Genomic DNA, 24218 nt, shown 5'->3' with positions numbered 1-24218 from the left:
ACTTTCTCCGAACCTCTTTCTTTTCCCGGAAGTTATCAGGAAAGCATTTCTGAAAATTTGGAAATGCACCAGCAAGCTCAGCTGCTATACGCCGTGATGCAAGGCGCTGTGCAAAGCGCTATGCATCAATGACATTGCGGTTTTATGAACAATGTGAGGCGTTAAATCTTTTATTGAGCCAAAGGAGTAAATGTTCTCTTCTCCTGGAAATCAAAAACAAATAAAAATGTATAAGGATCAACAGGGTGTACTGCCCAGCAATACTTACAAGTGAAACACAATGCTAAACCTGGAAACTTTTTTCTTTGGTCTGGTGCTAAACTGTTTATCATAGGAGCTATTTCATCTTGAGAGGTTGTGGGAGATTTTACTGCACTGTGAGCAATTTTATTACAAGCATACACAGCCACGTTTTCCTACTTATACCAGGTCTTTGTGTGTGTCTGTTTGTGATCTTGTCTGTGTGCACAGTTGCCTCTGTACAAAAACAAGATCATCCCATGACAGTATCTATTATGCTTCCATGAAAAGGTTCTGACTGAAACCTTTTATTGTAAGTGACAAAGTATATGGGATCAGATTATTCTTGTGCAGGCCTCAATTTTGATTTCCTTCACATTTTACTTTCGGGGGGGGGGGGGGGGGGGGGGGAGAGTTATGAGGAAATGGAAAAATACGAGCACATTAAATAAGATAAGAATATTACATCACATGACTTGCATCCCAAAGCGTTTTTAATTCAACTCAGTAACATGCCCAAGGACGTTTTCTCCTCACTATTACTCCTTTCTTCACTCCCTGTAAAAGCTGCTGCTTTATGATGAATCTGATTTTATGTCGTAATGTCTGTCTCTCGGGAAAACATGCCGACATAACTGAGCTGAGTTGGGGGGAAAGCATCACCTGACGGGACAACTGCCATGTCTGCATCTGCATGTCTTTTGTCTTCATCTGTCTGCCGGCTTGACCCACTTGTCTGCATGCGTGATTCTCTCTGTAACTTCCTTTCTGCTCTACCGCCAGCCTGTCTGTCAACCTGTCCTTTCCATTCGACCGACCTTGCCTCATAAGACCAACAATCGCAGCCACCCTTTGTCCCCAACACTTCATTACTGGTCCCCACCGCCTCGTGTCCCCTTCTGAATATCTTTCTTCCAATTTTACTCCTCATTATTTTTTCATGTCTTTAGAGAAATACAGAATCTTGGCTCTCCTTCATCCTACTGATCCACAGGGTCGCCGAGGCCAACCTCCAGGGGACCAGACAGAGGCTGTTTGTTAAGCTGTTATTTATCTCCTTCATAAAGTCCTCCTCATCTCCTATTAAAGAGCCTAGAACTGTTGCCCTTGACTCACACATAACTCTTGTGTCTTTTGGTGAGATGATTTACTGTTTAATTTAACACCAACTGAACCCAGGAGGGAGCCTGCCTGGTGCTGCCTGATGTCATATCAGAGAGGAATACATTGGGGTTGTGAATATGTGTGTGTTTTTGCGTCTGCTGTTTGTGCGTGTGCAAGAGTGAGTGGGTGGCTGAGGTGGAGGTTTTGTGTTGTTTGTTTTTTTTTCTCACAGCTAAGCCTTAGTAGTAGCTGCTCTGGGCCTCGTTGTGTGCAACAAGGCCACGGCTGGAAAATTTTCTCTTGAAAAACAAACCCCGCTGTGTATGCCTGATGAACATGTTTACCAGGACTTCACGCCACTAATTTAAAAATAATGAGATATTAAACAGTGAAAATTACATTTCAGTCTCACTTTACTAAGCAGAGGATGAAACAAAGGCCAAATGCTGTTGACAAATACACAAATGTAGGAACAATTAGTTTTCCAGTCAATACCAGAACACTGTAGAAGATTCAATTTCCTAGTGCTGATAAATGTAATTACATTGATTGCACTAATTTCACTAGAGGAAAGGAAATGAAGTTCACAGGGTACATGCCAAAACAAGACTACTGTACAAAGAGTGGGAGTCTCTGAGGAATGTCGGGAATTATTCATGAGAATCATAACTAAGCATACTGAAATGGTTCTGTTAAAGAATCTTTAAAGCTTTTCTCTTCATAGTGCACGTTTGTCCTCCACTACCTCCTTGCATAAGATATTAATGTGACTGTAGGTGCTCACCCCTTTTTAAATAGCATTGAGATCTCATGCTGTTCAGAAGATCGTCAAATTGCTTTTATGGTCAAATGTTTCATTAATGATTTGACCTGTCAAAAAAGACAGCCGTGATTGTGTTCTTCCATCGCAAAGACTCCATTAGCAGGAGAAACAATGTAAAGCACTTTCAACTTTCTTTGGTGTTTTACTCGTGCCATCGTAACTCGATATCCAGCTACGTCCCAGCTGTCACATGAACTCATTGAAAAAAATAATAAAAGGATGAATTATATCTGAATGCTTCCAATTTACCTTTGCATGACCCAAGGTAGATGTAGCTGTGCATGAGCAGATGAGTTAATATTTGCGATGATCATTTTTTTATTAAGTAGATAAGATAAATTGTTTACCAAGACATGCACATGCAGCACCTTGGGTGTTTGAGTAATGAACCTTATTTTAATGTGTAATCAAATTGACCAATTAGCATTGAACGCAAATAGAAAGGAGGAGGCTGAAAGGGATATGATATACAGTATTTATGGCAGAGTTGTGGAATATATATATAATGGAAACGATGGCACAACAAGAAAGGTTACGAGATGAAAGGCTTTTCAATCTATCCCGGGGAGATGTAAAAGCTTGTTCTGGCAATCAGGGAAAATAGTTTGAGATATTTTATTTAAAAAATAACAATCCAAAAATAAAAGTCAGAGGATCACCAAAATCAATAAGCTTGTCTGAGGGCCATGAATGACTGCATAAAATTTGATGATAATCCATCTAGTAGTAATGGTATGTTCAAGTCTGGACCAAAGTGGTGGATCGATCAATCACTAAAGTGGCAGACAGGCCAACCAGCTGAGTGCCATTTCCATCCTTGGAGCAATTCTCTAAAGAGCAGAGCAAAAAGAAGAGCATGAGAAAATATCAAACTGTATTTCTAGCAAAATGATCTTCAATGTCACTAAACACTGGATGTTTGTGCTGGAAGAAAATTCACAGCTGGGGTTTGGAAAGGAAATACCTCGTGTGAATTCTCGGGGAAGTGAAATCAAACAAAAAAGATGAGAGTTTAAAACGGGCCAAGATGCGTTACAGCGTAAAGACAAATGAGCACAAATGAAATGCTGACATGGCTGTTCGTGCTCTCCATCCTGGACTGAGGCTGCTGCCTTTTCTTTCCACTTAATACTCTGTAGGAGGGCCACCCTTATCTGAAAAACATTTATTGTTTCTTTCTTTTCTTCTCCAGCTTGATAGAATGTGTGTGTGTGTGTGTGTGTGTGTGTGTGTGTGTGTGTCTGCTAAAGCCTTTAGCAGACTTTATACTGTAGATGCATCAGAACAATAAGAGACAAAACATGGCACGCAAATATAAACTGCTCCAGTACATATACAGCTGTGCACATACTTTTCATGTGTTTGATGGAATTATTGTAGCCACAAATTTGAATGTTTTTGCAGCCTGAATTCATTTAGCCTCTGCATTTCCCCAACTTTTATAAATCATTCCATATGGGGACCAATGTGGTTTCCTAGTGGCCAAGCTCTGGATTGGGCTGTGATCCTTAAATACTCGCATCCCTGTGTTTCACCATCCTGTGGTTTTGTTTCTGGTGGACTAGGTTGAAAAAACAAAACAAAACAAGATGGAGTCCTGTTTTTCTGGCTTTGCTTTCCCTTCTCTTTGTTCAGGGATAAAGCCGAAATGCGACCAAACAAAACCCCAAACAATGAGCATATACAAAGGCAAGAGCGCAGCACATGCGCTTTACTGATCCTTTGTTTGCTTTCTGTGTAGGACAAGTAATTCTTCTCTGTGCCTGTGTATGCATCCGTATGTTTGTTTGTGATTGAATGTGTGTGTGTTTGTGAGCATATGTCTCGGCAGGAGGGAGGGAGCGAAGATGAAGGGGGAAGACTGGAGCGGTGCAGTGCTGGTGTTGGCCGGGTGGTGGGGTGGCAAGTGCCAGAAGGCTTCATTAGACTCAAGGGAAGAGGCTGTGAACAGCAGTTCTCCAGGAAATCTGTTAGACCTAAACACAGACATGCCTCTGATCCGGGTCTAGCCCTACAGTCCCTCTTTCTGTTTCCCTTCTCTCTCAGTCATATCCACCCATCTATTCGCCAGTGCAATTAGCTCCAGCTCACTTATACAATGAGGAACAGTCCCTACTTTTTGTCCCTCATTTTCTTTAAGATTCCTTTCTTTTTTCTGTCTGTTTTTCTGGTGGTGTTGTTGTTGTTGTTGCTGTGTCTGTTAGTGAAGCGGAGCAGTCATTAATCACTGGTAAATGTACGCAGAGAAAGCAGAGACACCTCGGGGGTGGGGTGCGATGGGGAGTTCTCTCATTCTGCTCGAAAAACGCTTCTCAACACGCTCCGTAGAGAGAGATGTAGAAAATGGAGCACAGGTGCTGCAGCGAGTGCAATAAACATAACCAGATGCACTGCAACACACAAATAATCTGATACAAATGTCAGTGTTTTGTCAGCGTTTAACTTACAGGGTCTAAATCTACTAGCAGGAAATAAATAGCTACAATAAATACTGAAACAAATGACAAATCAACTATGATGTCCAATAAAAGGCTTTCTGATCATATCGGTGACTGAAGACAAGAGTCCATCTGTTTGGCTTACTGTTCTCCTCGCTGCTCTTTCTCACCGTGGTATTCCTGTCAATATAATGTCTGTGGTTACTAAGGGATGCAACCGCACTTTATCGGAATATCTGGCTTCTTTGTCTGAACGAGAGCCAGCAGACAGAAAATTTTTCTTCCAAAGAAATATTATCCAATAAAAACAACAGTTTAGCTGAAATTGCACTCCTTTCACATCCCTGAGTCCAGCTCGCAAAATAAATGTCTTCTCTCTCAAAACAATATCTCCACTAAACAAAACACTAGAATATTACCCAGAGCTGTGGAGGTTAGAAAAGGATTGAAAAAGCAAGAGACGCTGAAAGGGGGAGAGAAGAGTGAGGACAAGGATAACTACAGACTGTCTTGGGGTGTGACCACATCTGCTCTGACACCGGCGATGTTGACGTTCTGATGCACGATTACTTGATTACATTCTCATCGCAGGCTTTTATTTCCTGACTCCATCTTTTGATCATATTTTGAAAAATGCTTTTTATTATGAGGCTGAGAGTTTAAAAACCTAAAACGGCAGCACTAAAGAAAAATGAGAGAAGTCCAACCAAAGGTGACAGTGCGTGCCACACCTCCATAGCGTGCTAATTCACACAAGCTGTCATTTCTCATTGTAGTCCACACAAATCCAGAACATGTCCGGGGAAAAAAAAGCAAAACAAAACCTCACTATTCCTTATTTGTGTCTACTGTGTTAAAACTCAAGTGTGGAAGTTTTCTATGCAAATTGACTGCCTTTACATTCATGCCTTTGCGATCCGAGTTCACAAAATGCTGATTAAGCCTATCAGCGACAAGTAAAAGATCTCTATTTCCCAGGAGCACGGTTTTAAATCTGCTGCCTGTGGTGACATACCCACCCTGCCACCTCAACTGTGATGCGCTTTATGTCAGATAGGAATGATTGATTTGCTGGAGCTGAAGAGAGGAACAACTGTAGTGATAAAGGCAGTAAGGATAGCAACTTACAGTACAACAAAAGCTATGTTGAAAACGTCTACAAAGTATCTGATGAAAAAGAGAACAACCTTTTAAAAAAGGCCCACTATGTTTTAACACTAGTCAAGAATGACGCCAATCAACTTAACCATGTCCTTAACCAGACAGCACAGTGGTGCGGAGGTTACCACCGTTGTCTCAGCACAAGAAGGTCCTGGGTTTAAAACCACCAGCTGGTTCTCTCACTGCCTGTGTGTAGGTTCTCTCTGGGGACTCTGACTCCCCCTCACAGTCAAAATGCATGCATGTTAAGTTAATTGGTAATTCCTGGCCCTGGGTGTAAGTACCAATGGTTGTCTGTCTCTATGTGTTCAGGGTGCACCCTACTCTTTGCCCTATGGCAGCTGTGATAGGCTTCGGCCTGTTTGTGAGCCTGAATTGGATAAGTGGAAAAAAATAAATATCTTTTGACGAAAGAAGTCCAACAAGGCAGAACCACACAGAAAGGGCCAAGCTGACCAAGAGGGTCTAACCTAGGTGACAGCACCTGTCACTGGATCACTGCAGAGACTTCAGGTTTAAGATACTGGATAAAAAAATATTTCCATTGTGGTACTAAAACCTTGCCTGTCAGGCAACCAGCAACTCTGACAAAACCAGTGTTTATACTCTTTGCTATTTTCAACCGGCAGCAGTACAACAAAAAAACAAACAAACAACCCAAACCATTTCAGACATTTAATCATAAATGGTCTTACTCGTTATCTATGCTGTTGTTTCATCAGGGGTTTCTTCTTTTTTTAGCTGATGCTTGTTCTAATGGTGGGGTTAAGCAATTGTTGGGGCGAATAAAGGATTTGGGGGGAGTTGGGTGGTTACGCTGAGTCTTTATTTACCCAAGCAAAAAAAAAAAATCGATGCCGCTCTGCTGTAGGAGAAGTGTGTGAATCAATGAAAGGTTTCAAAAAGCCCCTGTGAAAAATCAATGTCCCTTACATACTATTGATGGAAGTTTGGCCATAGAAGAAAGAAACGACAGAGAACACCTGTTTATTGTGAAAAATTACTCTGCTCGCTCTTTGTTATAGGCTTTTTGGATCTCTTTGTTTTGTCTAGAACAGTGCTAACAGTATTTCTGTATCCTTTCAATTGCTCTCTTTGCTAGCCTTCCATTTTATCCTTTTGTTACAAGTTATGCAGCGCTCATGCCCATTTGTTGTAAGGAAGCACTACTGGCCATTATCGGCAAAGGAAGAATAGCTACATTCAGTCTCACAACTCTGACACTAGAGGTTGATAAGGTCTAACATTCAACCACAGAGTGATATCATGTGCACAACAACTTGATGTACAGTAGGGGAGTGCAGGGTTCTGAAGCCGTCATCTCAGCACAGCTATTAATAAAATTCAGTCAATAACATTCCACTGTCACTGCCTTGACTTTAGAGACCGATAGGAGAACAGTTCTGCCATAACTTTGCCTATGCAGTCAACATTTCCCTCGAGCCATGTCAGGCTGCGAGCTGCGAGGCCAATCAGTAGGGGCTCTGTCCTGACACCTGCCCAATCGTGTGCTAGCGTGATCAAAGTGACAGTGCTGTAGACCTGCAGAGATACAGGTGAGGGCTGCTGTCACCCCACCTGTCCAACTGATGGCAACTCGGCCAGGGCAGGGAGAAAAGTACTAGGATGGTCGGGAAGGCCACTGCCTGCATGTCACTCAGTGCTGTTTTGGATGACAGAACAGCCCATTAAGAAAGAGACTGACTTCACAGACCATTAGAAGTAGCATCACACAGCCATAGTGCACAGAACACTGAGTAATGGTGCAACTGAAGGGCGACCGAAAGACTCCAAGCGCTGCTTCGAGACCTTTTTTTATTGAATAAAATATGCATTTTTGCTTCATTTTTTTGTTGTTTTGAGGGAAAAGAAACAGATGCATAAAAGCCCGAATTCTCAACAGAGGACAAAGTAGGTTATTAGAAAGGACTAAGCAGATAAACAAGTATGGCAAAATTATCCCCATGCCGTCCACCCCTGTGTCCTTGTTAAAATCTCTAGCTCTCAGTATGGCCTTTCCTGCCCTCCAGTCATCATTAAAGAGAAAGACGGGAGCTTGAGAGTCCAACAGAGGCATCAACACGCATCACTTCTCCTCTGCTCGAAACGCTCAGCTCTCAGCAATCCACTAGCCCCTGACGGACCTATTTACCGCACAAAGTGAATTGTGTTTGGCTGCAAACTATGCTTCCAAATGTTCCTTTGATACCCTCTCTCTCTTTCCCCCTCGCCATCTCCTCTGTCTCTCTCTGGTTCTGACCAGCTCATGGAAATAGAAGAACTGTCTGGCCAGTTTATTGCTGGTGTAGCACTACTCATGGGCTCAGCAGGCTCAGATGAGAAAGCCACACTGTGCCAGGCTGATGGGACACACTCCAGCTGTAGAGGCACTCACTCCAAAACACAGACTTACAAACTCCTTCCTCTTTGACTTGATGTTTTTGTTTCACTATGGAAGAAAAAAAAAAGAATGAATAAAAAAAGTTTCCTTCAAGTAGCTCCCCAGGCTTTTCCCTGGGGACTGGATGAAACCCAGTTGAAAAACAAAGAACAGAAACAATAGGAAAAATCTGCTTCTTTTGCACAATTTTAAACCCCAAAGAGATAAACTATGAGAGTTTTGTAAACAGCAAGGAAAAGCTGATGGCTAGATATTCCAGATAAAGAGAGAAGGAACGAAGCAGCAGCGAATAAAGCAGCAGTCTTGTGGAATGTTTTTTGATGAGTTACAGCGTGCACCGCAATCTTAAAGTCAAGAGCTTGCCTATGAGCGAGTCAAACCACACATTCTGTTGTGACAGAATCCCTGAATTTTAAACCTCCTGCAACTCAAGCTTTTGCACAGCAAGTTAAACATTTATTTATTAATTTATTCGACAGGTGTGCGGGCTCAGCCTCTAACCTTCGACATGCAGCACTTATATATAGCGTGTAATTACAGCCTTATCAAAAAAGCAAAGGTTTTACAGAAATAAATTTTCCATCTGTAATTGTTGACGAATTCTGATTTTGAATGCTAAACAAAGACATGGTTATACACTCTTCATGTTTTTCTGCTGCTTCTTTATTTACAGGAAGTTCTAAACCAATAAACTAATGTGCCTATTAGGGCACAGAAGAAAAGAAATACTGTTCTACTCTTTTGACTTTGAGAATGGCAAGATTTCATGCTTTCTTCTCATATCAAACAAGAGGCTTCACTAAAACTTCTGTGACAAATTGCATTGTTATACAGTTATAAAAATAGAACTGAACCTTAAGCAACCTTTCTGAAATAACCTGATAAAGGAAAGAAAAGATGCATAAAAAAGGAATAAACAATCATTAGCTTCACTGTGACCCTATGGGACCTCACACTGTGCAAGAGTTTGCTGTTTAGGTGTCTAAGGGGAAAACTTCTCAGGGTCAATCAGGGCTGTTTAAATACCGTAAGGCATTGTGGCTGTAGCTGCATCAGGGGAACACAGCATAATCATCTGCAAGGATGTGGCAAACAAACTAGTTATGCTAATGTATTTCTGTTATTTATCACCATCCATTATACATATCCCAATCAGCCTTACTTGTTAAATGCCCTCAAGAAATCCCAGCTGTAAATTAAGAACACATCAGCGACGCGGCCAATCAAATCTGTCACTTACGCTGACAAGCATCTGAGGGAACGGTCCTCGAGAATTTTCAGCCACATTGATTGGTGGGATTACCCAGTCCCTCTTCTGTCTTCGTAGACCCTTGGTGATGTTGCGACCGGACCCTGGGAACATGATGACAGGAGGTGGTGTTTGTACCGCCTCCTTCTTCTCTTTTCTCCCAGCAACTTTCTTTTCATTCTCTGTGACCTTAAAGACAGAACAACAAGGTTTTACTTAGGATGCTACAATAGTAATTGATGTCATGCTAAAAGACAAAGCACAATTTTGCAGATAAAAGACATTTTTATAGGTTTAGCATATTTATTTTATATCTCTGTGAACTTTGAAATCTTTTATTATCTCTTCACTAAGAAAATGTCAAGGCTTTTTTAGCAGTTAGCTGTATGTCAAACCACTTTCTTGGGTACCAGCTTTTGAGAGCTTGCTGTAGCTGCAATGATCAATCATCACCTTAAAAAAACATCAAACTCATCAGCTAAGATGGCAGTTGTCACTGTCACCTGTTTGTTTTTTTTAAATATAAAAACAAGTTTTACATATAAGGAGGTATCTACTCTTTGTCCTTTAACTAGTATTTCTGCAGAGAAATCTGAAGTTGCTATGGAAACAAAGTGCACAATGCAATGATTTTGAAAGATCTAATGGACCCAGTCAGACACAAGATCATTCATCCATTCATTTCATCATTCGCCAAATCAGTCCTTCACTTGGGCAAAAAAACAAGTCTTTTTGCAAGTAATTGGAGTTTTGGCAGCTTGGATAAAGAAAAAAGAAGTCAAACAAAAACCTTTTTGCAACTAAAAAATTTAACACAATAATTGTATATACAATTGGGGAAATATTTTAAGGTTGAACAGTCTAATTTTTATCGTGGTTTTATTTTAATTTATAGAGACAGAATGTGAAAAAAAAATCCAGAATAAACAGATTATATAAAAGTTGCATGTCATGGAGTGAAATAAGGATTTGATGCACTTCAACCCAACCAGAATTCTGGCTCTCAAAAACTGTCTCTATGCCCGTGTGGTGCACATAACATTCAAGCACACAATCAATTACAGACACTCCTGATCTCAGCTTGTTATGTGTATAAAGCACACCCGTCGACAGAATCAATTTCATCTATTCCCACCTCTCCAGCGCAATGGGCAAGACCAAAGAGTTGTCAAAGAATGTCAGGGACAAGACTGTAGACTTACACGAGGCTGGAACAGGCTACGAGACTGTAAGCAAGAAGCTGGTGAGAAAGTGACAACTGTTGGTGCGATTATTTGGAAATGGAAGAAATATAAAATGGACATCAGTTGCCCTCAGTCTGGAGCTCCATGCAAGATCTTGCCTCGTAAGGGGATGAAGATCACGAAAAAGGTGACGGGGGGCAGCATAAAACTATATAGTAGTTTGTTAATGATCAAAAGGCACTACAGTCCTCAAGAACACCACTGGTAACACACTACGCTGTAATGGACTGAAATCTGCAAATCTGCTTGATAACGCACATGACGTGATATTGAGTATCTGAATGATTTAGAGAATGTTTTGGAGAATGTGCTGCGTCAGATGAAACCAAAATCAAGCTTTTTGGCAACTCAACCTGCTATGTGTTGAGGAAGAGAAATGCATACTATTCCCACAGTCAAGAACATTGGTGGAAACATTAAGCTTTGAGGCTATGTTTCTCCTAAGGGTACATGATGACTTTAATGCACCGAGGGTCCAATGCAGTGTAAAATCTTGGATAAGAACTTCCTTCCTTTAGCCAGAAGACTGAACATGGGTTGTGAATAGGTCTTCAAAACATAACACCAAGGCAAAGAGCGGCTAAGGACGCAAATTAAAGTCATGGAATGGCCTAGCGAGTCTCCAGATCTCAATCCTATGGAAAATCTGTGGAGGGAGCTATAAGTTGCCAAACAGCAGCCAAGAAACTAAAAGGATTTAGAAAGCCAAGGAAAGTGACAAAACCCCTCGTCAGATGTGTGCAAACCAGGTGACCAACTACAAGCAGCGTCTTACTGTGCTTGCTAACAAATATTCAGTTATTATTTGCTTGGAGAACAAATACTTATTTCAATCAATGCTATATAAATCAATTTTTGGTTGATATTCGGTGTTTCCACTGACTGTTCATTTCTTTGTAAGTGAACAAAGTTACGAATTCAGCAGGGTTTCAAAAAATGTTTTCCCCAGTGTATTAGTAAGAAAAAAAGCAAAAATAAGTGAGAACGAAACGGAGTCTTTCTAACGCTTCACAAAACTCAATGGAAATACCAGCAGTACAATTCGCTGGCAGACCACATGAAAATTTCATGTGCCAAATGGTGTGTAAATTTACCTTAATGCACCAAACTTGCTTTAAATTCAGAGCATTAGCAGATTTTCTGCAAAAGCTTTCCAACAATTTGTCTTTTTTACAATACTGCGTGCAATTCTACAAGCCTAATTTCAAAATTTGGGATACTGTGTTAAATAAAGATAACACAAAAGAATGCTATAATTTTCAAGTCATAAAAGTCATTTAATGGAAAATGGCACAAAAAGAACATTATGATTATTGTTATAAATGTGCACTGAGACTTTATTTTTCTTTTTTGAATTTAATGACAGTAATATGCACCCATGATACATATTGTTGATAAGTACTTTTCTCTTCTCAAACAAATGATATGTTTATACTCAGTACAATTCTCACTTTAGTTATGTGCACACGAATTACTCCAGAAAATCTCTCATTTTTAACCAAGACACATAGGAGCAATAACAATGATATAGCAATTGTAAAAGACTATGGCTCTTAAAACATGTAAACATTTCTTATCAGAAGAACGCCATATGAGAACCACTTTGTGTCATCATGCGTAGACTCAAGCAGGACAGAGGTGATGTTAATTCTGTGCGAGTATGTATGTGCATATATTTAAAAGAAACCATAAACTTCATACATTTTGTCATTTACACCAGGCATAAAAAGCCCATTAACAGAAAGCGTGTCTGGATTTGGATTTACAGCCTCTTTCAACAGACAATGACAGCTGAGTCACAGACACACACCTCAATCAAACAGTATGCACCCATCATACACTTTTCTCACACCATCCCTATAGGCACAGAGAAATGACCACCACAAAACTGTCTTTTTGAAAGATGCTCAAATAAGGAACTCAAATGTGAAAGGAACCCATTTTCAATCTCCTAAAGAACATTAACTCATCCATGAGTCAGAACAGCTACATCAAATGCTGGAGTTATGACAGACATCAAATAAGTAATGTCTGTGTGGAAATACTGCAAACCACATGACTGTGAACAGACAATGAACAGAGTGTACAAAAATTTGCTTTATTGCAGATCCTTCCAAGATGAGCTAAAACAAGCAAAAATCGTTGAAATTACAGTAGTAGAAATTTTAGTGTGACACCTGATTCCCTTCATTATCAAATATATTATTCCTTCTGTTAAAGTATATTGCTTTATACATACACAATTTATCTCTAAAGCTACAGTTTAGAGCCCATCATCTGCAAGTTTACAGCTTCGCGTTTACTGTTCCAGTGGCAAAAGGTAATATTAAAGTGATACTATCTGCAGAGTTGTTCGACGGTAAGTTTACCAACACAGCTCAGGGTTACAAGATAGTAAAACATGTCAAGAATTCAGTCACGAACATCATAGCTGAAGCTATGCATCACTTGCACTCTGTCTCAATCACAGTCCCTTGAGCTATCCCTAGCTTTCGTGCTCCCCTCTGCCCTCTTCTTGCAGTGTTATTGTTTTTCTCTGTCTCCCCCTAGTCAGTAGGTACTGACAGCTTGTCTCAATAACATGGATTCCTCAAGCACTGGGCTGTGTTAGGCTGATGGTGCACCAGCAGGTAAAACAGCTGCACAAAACTTTACTAACCAAACACTCACACCAGCAGACAGCAAGAAATTTGTAGTTCGTGTCTTTGTTATGTCTCCTCCAGGATCACTAATTGAGGCAAGTAAATCAACTTTGATTTGTACAGGGTAGCCCATACCTAGCAGTTCCCCCATTTAAATGCACAGTGTGCGAAAACTGAAATTCTAAAAGAGATATAAACAGGACAAACATATGGAGAAAGTACAATCATGTCATCTGCACATCTGTGATGTGAATCTCCCACAACATTTATTCAACTGTTACACCACTACCAGCAGTTTGAACAGTTAATACAAGGCAGGATGGATTTGTGCTTTCATATTGTTTATGCCAAATTTTGACCCCACCCATCCAAATGTCTCCATAGAAACTGAGACTGTAAAGAAAAAAAATGGCAACATTTTCCAATCTTATGTCATCCCACTCTGATGAAATGCATCCTTAGATTCTTGTTTCTTCTACTGCTGTTGCCCCTGTACTTCAAGTTTGATGTGTTGTTGTTGTCTTCATACCGTAGTTTCAGTAAGTGTTTATTTGAGTTACTGTTGCCTTCCTATCAGCACTCTGGCCATTTCCCTTGACTTTTGGCATGAACAAAATATTTACAACTAGAGAACTGCTCACTAGATATTTTCTCTTTTTTGGACCATTCTCTGTAAAAGTTAGAGATAGTTGTGCCAAAAAAGCTCAGTTTCTTGGCAGTTTTTGAAACACTCAGACCAGCCGATGCTATGCTTAAAGTCACTTGATCACCTTTGTTTCCCATTTTGCTTGCTATGTCTAAATGCCTAAATGAATTCCAGCCCTGTGATTGGCTGATTTGATATTTGCATTACTGAACAGGTGAACAGGTGTGTCTAACAAAGTGACCAATATTTTGGATATATCTAACTAGTGGTTAATAATTTTGCATTTAAAATATGGAAATAAATATGTTACAGTGTGTACATGTGAGCATGTGTGATGGGAGGGAGTATAAAAAATCCAGCATCATAGACTCATTTGTAAAAATAAACAAATAACTAAGTAAAGAACAGGTTCAGTTACATTGTATTTCCATTAAAGGTGATTAGTGCCGTTTATCTTTCTTCGAGTTTTTCGATTTCTGTTACTTCTGTGAAATGTGTAGCTTTACAGTTCCTCCCCAGCAGCTGACATTTGAGAATAAAAATAAAATACAACACAGAAGCAGTCTACAGTGTTGGAAGATGGCAATGGCTTCTGGCACATATTGAAAGTTGAAGGTCCTGTATGATGCAGTCTATAAAAAGTGTTTTTCTTTGTCTCTGTTTGTTCTTGCCTGGTCAAGGTCCCTCAGAGGGTTGGCTTGTATCTGCCAGCGGAAACGATGCTTTCAAGGCTGACTTCATTAGATGGACGCCCAAGAAAAAAGCTTTTAAGGCTGCTTTAAAGAAAATGTGTCAAGCAACCTGGCATATGGTGTGTATGTGTTTGTGTGGGTGGGTAGGGATGTGGGGTGTGGAGGAGCATGGGCTTAGGTGTCATGTTCAGTTTCATCAACCAAGTGCTGTACTTCAGACATCTTGGACTGTGAAATCCAGGGCACTTTAAGTAATAGTGCAAAAGGAGAGATTTTTAAACAGGTAAAGGATTACTGTAGGTGAGGAGACCACATTCACATTCAAAGAAAGACTGGATTTGCTGCTCCACATGGCCATATGCAATAAATATTTAATGTACCATCCACAAAATTACTGCTCTTAAGGGTTGAAATTATAAAAGCTTCTGCATTGGTAGATTTTTACCACTTTTGTAGAAAGACTTTAAACTTAAAAAGGCCAATATTATAATAATATTTAATAATATTTCCCATAGCTCCCATAGCTCTGTTTTTGGTTTCCAACGTTTGCTCCTGCTGGCTTAAAAATGTAAGAGAACAGGAAGCAAAACAAACCCACAGACGTCATATTTCCACTGCTTATCTCTACTTTATTATATTCCATGAAAGCTTAAGTTGTGAAACAATGCCTTACAAACCCGCTGTAAGCTGTGGACAGGAATAAGCTTCACGTGTGATTTGTTCCTAGAAGTTGGCAGTCCAGCAACAGCTAGCTTAGTTTATAGTCAGTTCTAGTAATTTAGATGAAATTGCCCATTAAGTAACGCAGAGGGAAAGGTGCTCTTATGAATTTTAGAGGAAAGTTTTTTAAGCCTGAAGTTCAGCACCACATCATATGTACCCTAAATAATTAATTGAAACAATTAAGTAGGTACAAATAATTATATAGAAGCAAAAAAAACAGAAAAGACTATGACTGTGGGAGGGTTCCACTCACTGTTGTTTATTTCAGTCTTCTAAGAGCACAACAACAGTAAAATCTGTCTATCATCTTTGGATCTTGTAGGGCAAGAACTAGCTCAGTCAGCAAATTAACAAATCAAACCACCCTCCATGCTGTGCAGCAGTCTGTTGTCCATACTGGGATCCATTCCCGAGTGAGCAAAGTTCAGCAGCACTTTAGACCTCAGCATGCCACTGTACTCTTGCCATGGGCCCAGAACAGACAGCTGAGGCAGCAAAGTGGAGCTCTCCATTGCATCCCCAGCGACATCCCATCACTGCCACACTTTTCCCATACAAAAAACAAAAACAAAAAAGTCCAAATGAAACAGTGATCTTCTTTACAACATTGCGTCAGTTCTTTGAGGTCTGCAGGCATTCATTTATACACAGCTCTAAGGTTAATTCTAAGGCCTCACCGCAGCATTTCAATCAGGTTGATGTTTGAACTTTGGCTGAAACACTTCTGTTATTGATTTGCAACTCTGCTTGAGACCATTGTCCTTTTTCATTACCCAGTTTTGGCCAAGCTTTAGTTTTAGGACAGATGTTGTAACATTTGACAATACTTTACTGTACAGATGAGTTGATCATCGACTCAGTGATTATAAGGTCCTGAGCATTATAGCCAAACATTTTCACTTTGGTCTCATCTGTCCATGGAAAGGACATTGTTTCAGAAATCTTTCAAACAAGCCATACTTGTTCAGTCTTTTTTTAATTATACAACCAAAAACTTTAAGATTTACCATGCTAACTGATTCTTGTAGAGTCTGAGATGTAACGTTTGGATGTTTTTGCAAATTCTTTTAGTACTGCATGGTCTGACCTTGTGGTGAATCTGCTGGGATGTAATGTCCACTTCTGGGAAGATCGTAGCACTTTACTGGTTTGAATTCTCCAAACCAGTAAACTGCCAAAATTTAGATTTTTCAAGAGGTGATCACACTTGTGGATGATCAGTTAATGAACTGCATGTCATTATCAGCACCTGCCTGCTACATCCCCCCCTTAATTTCTATGGAGAGAGTCCTACGAAAGCTTATTTTTTCATGATTGATTTTGTGTGTTTCAAAATAACTCTTTAGTACTGTTTTGAAAAGGCTTGAAAAAAATAACTTTAAATTAAATGTACATTAAAATTGTTGCAAATGCAATAACAATAACAATATTAATATTGTATTCAGCTTTTTGATTAGAATGGAAAGACATCCTCACTTGGAACATTATTTTGTGTCTGTTAGCCAATAACAGCATGAATAAATAAAGAAAATAATCAGAAACAAATGTCATCTGCTAAGGAGCACAACAGGAGCCCATCTGCTCCTGTTAATACAAATAGCCCTGCAGCCCCTTCAGATATCACAGTTAAGGTGTTTTTATAAGAATTTTAAAGACGAATTATTTCCAAAATAACAAGAAAAGACAATATGGAAAATTATATCTTTATTCAGTCATAATATTTTAGAGAAATCTGTAAGCCTCCTTTGTTCTCCACCAAATCCAGATAGTAATCGTGAGTTCTATTTCATGATTTCGATATTCAATAAATTGCTGTAAACACGAACTGAAAAACACTAAAACTAAATTGCTGTCTTTATGCTCATGGATAATGGATAAATGTATATTGAGCTTTTTGCTAAAAACACCAGGCGTTGGAAACATTGCTGATGTGTAAGTGGTGTATACAATCAAACACACACGCAAAATAAAAGGGCCAATTTAAAAAAAAAAATACTAAATGTGGTAAAGTTTCTAATTATTTCAAGGTAAAGCACAACCTCCATGACTTACCTTTTAATAGTATGCCTTAATGTCATAAAAAAAACAGCATCACAACCCTCATCATTTTAAAAACCTTACTGTGCAAGATTGTGTAATCCAATCAAAGATCTGACCTGTTGATTACATTAGATGCCACTAAAGTGTATAGATGACTTTAATATGAATAAAATACAGTTCAAACAACTATTCTAATATATAATCAAATGTAGTGGAATATCATAAAATATTCAGTGCATATTCAGACATAAAATGAGTAAAAACTGAGTAAACTGTGAACCTATGCCAGCAGTTCAGTTATATATGAATTAGTTAAATATGACTGTGTTTAAATTCTCGCCATCTAAAGTTGCCAGTTTAGGAACTGAAGCATTTGCTATTTTGACCAACAGGGGTGCTACAGTACAACCCACTGCACTGGAACTGACAAAAATCCTGATCATCCTTGATCAGCTTGTGCTCATTCTCAGAGTCAGAAAAGAAAGAACCAGCAGTCTCCCCTCCTCCTCTTGTACTGTGTCACCCATCTGCACAAGAGGCAGACTAGTCCTAACAAATTTTACCATATTCTGTTTCCTGCACTGTGCGGTTTGGGGAAACTTGAGCATGACTAGGGTATCAGTCACGGTTTTCTGTCTCATCTGCCGGCCAAAATAGTTTTCTGCCAGAAACTCAGTGTGGTCCTTTGCATTCAGTCCATATTCAAGAAACTAATGTCTGCTAAGCATAACGTGCCCGTGTGCACACGAGCATGAGCGAAATGAGACAGATGTGAGTTAGGCCCGGATAAATGCATTCTTTTTCTTCAGAGAGAGGAAAGCTTCATGGGGTTGACTGCAGGGGATGGCTGCCCCACATCCCACCAGTGCAGTGAGGGGAGGCAGAGGTGGAACAAGACATGTTTGGGATGGATTGAGGGAGATGAGGAGTCAGTTGTCAGAAGCAGATGTGACCCCCCTCACCTCCCTCTGCCTAAATAAGTCATGCTCTAAATCCTTTTATCTACACATGCTAACAGGTACTAGTGAGTTCCCTGAGGAGAAATGTAGAGAGAAAAACATGCACAACAAGAAAAAACCCATAAAAACGTAGAGACACAGAGGCAAAGATCTCTGCCCGTCACTGCAGCAAAAGGCTTAAGCAGGTTTTTCTTTCACCGTGGTATAATTCTGATCAAACTTCAGCTCCGATTCTCTCTTTCTTACTCATATTCACATAGAAAAATTACAGGATGGTGATGCAACAGATTTAGAAAAATAGGAAAAGCAGAGATATGTGATCACTTATTCAAACTCTTATGAAAGACGGAGGAAAAGGAGCAACAGCAAACTGGAGTTAGACTTTTTAAAGACAGCTTTATAGATTCTAGAGATTTTGTTATTTTTCTTAATACAACACAGACGGGGCACACATTCTCTGGCATGCAATCCTGCACAGATTAAACCTTTAGGTGCCAAGTGAAGACACAAGCACACATAGAGCATACGCAGCAATGAAAATTTAACGCAAAATTAGCATAATACACACTTGATCCAACATAATCTCCCACAATAAAATAACATTCTTGCACACATGCTTATGCACAGTAATGCTATGTGAACAGGAGTCACTGAGTGTGAAATGGATGCCCCCCAATCCTCGACCAAGCTCCCCCCCACCCACAGCCCTGGTGCCATCAGCCTTAGCCAGCTGGCGGTGGTCCCAGCACTTCCCCTCCACGCCACTGCCTCCCCATAACCCTGCATGCTTTGATATCAGCCAGCCCCTGGCTACCCAGACATCTGGAAGTTATTATTCAACAGAGCACACCACAAAGCACCATTTCCATAATGAAACATCACATTTTGTTTTAGCGCCCTGCTTTCTCCTGCTGTCCTCATACATGTTTGTTACAACTTGTAGCATATTTCTGACCTCTGACCATCTTGTTTGATTGCTTGTCTATTCTTTGCTCCTCGGGATATACATATTAATTGACTCAGTGGAAAATTACGTTTAAAAATGCATTCATTTGACCTTTGACACTTTAGTACTGAAACTCAGTCGAGTGAAAAAGCCAGCATTAACTATAAAAGAGCGTAATTAAAGATCAACCTATTCAGAGCCAGAACAATACACACTCTTCAACTCATTCCCAATAACTACCAGCAGATATCCCACTCTCTGTTTGGCTCTGTGAATTTATGACTGACATATTGCCATTGCTTCCATTTTCTAGCATTGCACATGACTACCGTCTGATTGTTAGCATAATGGAAATGTTTCACTGCTTTTATTTTCATCACAACAATGATTGGCTAAAAGTTTCTGACCAGCCAGGGACCAGAATTGTCTGATTCTCATTCTTGCAGCGAGCAGCTCCCTTTCATGCAGGAGTAGAGGCAAAATCGAGGAAAATGATCTTACTACCTGATAATTGTTTTCTTATATAAATCTATTGCACCTGCTTTTGATTGATAAAGTAAAATATATAAAATAAACTCGGGTGTACAGCAACTCATTTTCAGTTAATTATTTGCACTTCCTTCCAGGAGCATAGATCTTTATTTTCATTTGTTTCAGCTGTTGCCAGAGAAAATCATATATTGCATTGAGAAAAAGTCGAATTTTGCTACTATATGCCAGATACAGTTACAAGTTTTAGAAAGAAAACTGATTTTGGCAGGTCATACTTGGGGAAAAATCAGAAATTTTAATTGGGCAAGAAAATTATAATTAGTGCACCAATAATATGCATTTTTATATAGCAATGATAGAATTTCCTGATAGTGAAAGCCTGTTCTAAACATTGACAAGATGACACTGACAATCACTGGGGAACTTTTAGGCTCATATGCATTTGCACTTTTACATGCAGGGCAGATTTTAGCCTGCTTTATTAGAGAAAACCTGCAGAAATAATAGCCAGCTTGGTAGACTGGAAGTTGAAAATTGAAGGCCAGAAATTGGCATTTCTCCCTCTCTCTCAGTGGTCACTGTTTCTGTGCACAGTTCCTTCCAAAAATAGGTGCAATGAGCAAACTCAAAATAAAGGTAAAGTTGAATCATTTTTATCCAATCCATGCACAAGTTGGAGCAGATTGTGTATTTGTGTTTGCGAATCTGATGACGTCAGCTGTGCAGTCTGAGCCATCAGAGCTGATTTGTGCTGTGGAAAGATCTGATTCACCGGTAAAGTGGCCGTTTAGAGGTTTTTCAGTGAAGAAAGCTGCAGAAAACAGCTAAAGTACATTTAGTTTGTTGCAAAAACCAAAATAATGAGCTCAAAGAAGTTATAATCAGGTGGAACTTCCCTGTGGTAACAGAAAGGTAACACCTTTCTCATTAGAGTCCATCTATAACAAGCACGAGTGTCTTCAACATTTTAGTGTTTTTATTTGACTGGCAGATAATGGCTGCTTCTTACCAAAAACGAGAACTGTCTACTGAGTAAAAACGAATCCTTGGCAGCCTTTTTTCCATTTTTTTTTAAGTGAGTGAGATTTGATCTGTTCCGGAATTTACTTTCCAATAACTTATGTGAGATGTGCACTTAGTTAATGAACACAGGCCCCTGTTTTTGCCTAATGTAAATAACACTTGGGGTGATATTGGCTCTCAGAGCTGGCCTTGTGGTACCATAGTCATGGGGACAGTTAGGCTCATACTGCTCAGTCTCTGTCTCTGACCTCTGACAGCTTTTAAATAGAAAAGGAAGAGACAAGAACCCCTGGGATACCCAAGGCACAGGATGTTTTCCAATAACAGCTTATGGCTGAGGGGAATCTTACTCTCCCCCTGTGGCAGTCTGATTCTATCACTTTTAACTGTGTGGCACTGCTACTTCTTTCTGCTCCACCCCCTCTCTCCCCTTTGCTGAAACCCCAAGGAGTTTTGACCTGATTCTTGGCTGTTACTATCACCAGACCACTGGAGAAAATGTGATAGGAAAAAGAAACTCTGGAACGATAATTGAAATTTGAAGCATGATATTTCTGTGTGTCTGTGCTCGAGCTCATAAAATCTGAAACTCACCTCATTTTCAGTTTGTTGGGATGATGGTAGGTCAATCAGTGCCAACTGCACCATAGTCTCCCAGACATGTGCGTGCGGACCACTTGCTGTCAGTTTCAACTGGACAGGTTCATCTAGGTTGGCTCCCTCTCGTTGGGCAAAGATGGATCCATCTGTCCGCACGCCAAAGAGGGGGTTGCTGCTCTGGAAGACCACACCTTCATTTCCCATGCAGTCGTCAAACTTCACTGGAGACACACAAAAAGAGAGGATTTGAATTCACTATTCATCACAGTTGTAGAAACTAAGAAGCAAAACAGGTACAAACACTGGCAAGCATGAAGTTGAAACTGCTTTCCTAACTCACAAAAACATATCTAAACATAGCGTACCTGCAGTACTTGCATCTCATTAGGAGGAACATGACAAACTGGCTACTCTTAAGGAAGATTATTTAGCCTAGTCCGACACTGGTGTTTCTCACCATTTAGTCTCTATTAATAATAAGGTCAAGCAGTCACTATGATTAGACTCCTGAGGATTATTGTATGCAGATGCATGCCTCTTTATCCTGTAAATGTAGAGGTGAAACATGACAATGACAAGAAGCTGTAACTGAATTTGATAAAGATGCATGTAAAGATGTCTGCTAGTTTATTGTTAGACTTACAAAGAAGAATACAGCATACATAAGGACAACAAACAACCTTTAAATCTTCTGTCTTCTATATTTAATCTGCTCATATAGTCAGTTTTTTGACAAAGACTATGCTTTTGGCTTTAGTTGTACTTCTTCTCTTTCTCCAATTATAAACTGAAGGCACATACAACATATAGAAAGTGCTGTGGAGTATGCTACATCATTATCTTACTCTAATGTACAGTAACTGCTGAATGAGGATTTAAATAGTTTCTCCTTCTATATGGCTTGGCTTGATAGCATATTTCACAGACTCCTGCAAATCCCAGGGTTTGCATTGCTTCAATAGTTTTTCTAAGGCTTTATTACACACATCCACCGGTTTCCATTAGAGAATACAGTGTAAGCGTGTGGAGAAAACTAACAACCTGACCTGAGTGTTATGTAATTTTTGTAGCCGTTATAAATAAAAATATTTTTGCAGTGCAGTTAGCACTTCTTATTTGCTCCTTCTTTCCCTGACAAAATCAACATCTTTCCAAATATTGATTAAACCTATGATTCAGTTTAACCAATTAGGCAAAAAGATTAAAGGAAGCTTACGCTACACAGAAAGTATTGCACTGAGACGGGAAACACAAACCGTAATGTAATCTGAGGGATGTTAACGCAGAAAGCTTCTAGAGGTTTGTGTCCTTCATATTCTGTTAAATTAAGATGGCACCATAAACCTGTTCACCATAGAGCTTTCAGAGTTGCCTGGACACTCTTGTGTTTGCTCTCTAATGAAATTCTTGCGCAGTTCATAACAGGATGAGTCACTAGCGAGCACAGCCCATACCAGTCTCTCGTTCTCACTTCCTTTCACCCTCGCAGCACCTGTAGCCTTCCCACTCAGGGATTAGAGTCCAGATAACATATCAAGGAAACCTTAAACTGAATGCCATTACTCACAGATTTCTCATGGCTTTCTCTCTCCCCCAAACCACCACAACAGCTGAAACAAGGTTTCTATTACAGGGTGTAAACTATGATTAAATCCAGCTTTTTTGTGCTGTCTAGCCCTAAAAACACCTGTGATCATGCCAGTGCCCTCCTCTCTAAGGCCAGTTGTTCAGATGGCCACTCAGAGCTCAGTCAGAGGGAATAGCCTCTAAACGATACTGTCCACAGAGTGTATCAGGAGCTGCACAAGAGTCCTGGTGTAGACAGAAAAAGGCAGGATATAGAAGATGGATTACATCAATACAAGAGGCAACAAAGCCTTGGATCATGGATATCATCAGACCATTGCTCTCTTTGTATTGCCGAACAACCCCCACCCCTCCCTAAAAGCCTTGCTTGTCTTTTCAGTTTATCTCATTCACTTTTCTCTTTTTGTCCAACCCTGTGTCATGTCTACTCTACCATCATTTTTTGCAGATTTCCAAAGATTACATCTGGGGGTTGGGGGATGGGGATGATAACAAACACACCAGTTGGCAAACATGTGTCTGTGCAAACAGAGTTTTGGAACACTGCCTGAATATATTAACAATGAGAAGAAGTCAAAAATCAAATTCAAAGCATGCTTTATTATATTTCTAAGTGCTTGTATCTGTGAAGCATTCGAACACCTGAAAAAAACACAAGCAGCAGGTGGTCTGTTGCCCCTTCTCTCTGTGTCCTCCAATTATTGTCTCTTCTCTCTATAAACTAGGCACACAGCCAGCAGTGCAGCCATATTGCAGTTATGGCTGGCACAGGCCTGTAGGCTTATACTTTGCACTAAGAAAAGGGATAATCAGCAAGGGGTGCTTCAAGCCATATTAAAGAAAGCATGCACTTCTGTAGCACTTAAAAGGCATTCGCTATCAAAAATAAATTTTGAATGTATCAGTCTTCATTTTAGGCATGATCACAGACATCAAAAGAAGATTGTTATTTCCATATGTAGGCATTTATATTTGGCATTATGGCTCTGTCCTGGAACCTCGCTATCTTTGCATCAAGAGAGCCAGCAAAACAAGAGGAAGCATCGGTGACAAAAGATCTGACACTGACTAACTCAGACACAGCATGATAGAAGGAGCCGTGGCGGAGATGTGTTGCAAAGTGGCTTGCAGATGTTGTGTTTCTTGAACAAGCTAAATCAACCCAGTTAGTGTTTTCTATGTGAGATTGGCCAGCTGGATGCTTAAAA

The 24218-nt window shown here is 39.9% G+C and overlaps 1 protein-coding gene across 1 annotated transcript in view; it reads right to left on the bottom strand.

Moving 5' to 3' along the window:
* LOC102192111 (cadherin-4-like) overlaps positions 1-24218 on the bottom strand; it is a 242552-nt gene that overhangs the window by 56965 nt on the left and 161369 nt on the right. Inside the window, exons 4-5 of the mRNA XM_005731792.1 lie at positions 21418-21644; positions 9408-9605 (exon numbers count right to left, since the gene is read on the bottom strand). Of these exons, the coding sequence (XP_005731849.1) occupies positions 9408-9605; positions 21418-21644 (425 nt within the window). The remainder of the gene's footprint in view (positions 1-9407; positions 9606-21417; positions 21645-24218) is intronic.

The sequence above is a fragment of the Pundamilia nyererei genome, unplaced genomic scaffold, assembly GCF_000239375.1.
Source record: "Pundamilia nyererei isolate P.nyererei 1_Seehausen unplaced genomic scaffold, PunNye1.0 scaffold00044, whole genome shotgun sequence".
NCBI lineage: Eukaryota > Metazoa > Chordata > Actinopteri > Cichliformes > Cichlidae > Pundamilia > Pundamilia nyererei.
The sequence above is the reverse complement of the archived record's forward strand: the minus strand, read 5'-3'. Positions and strand labels throughout refer to the sequence as shown.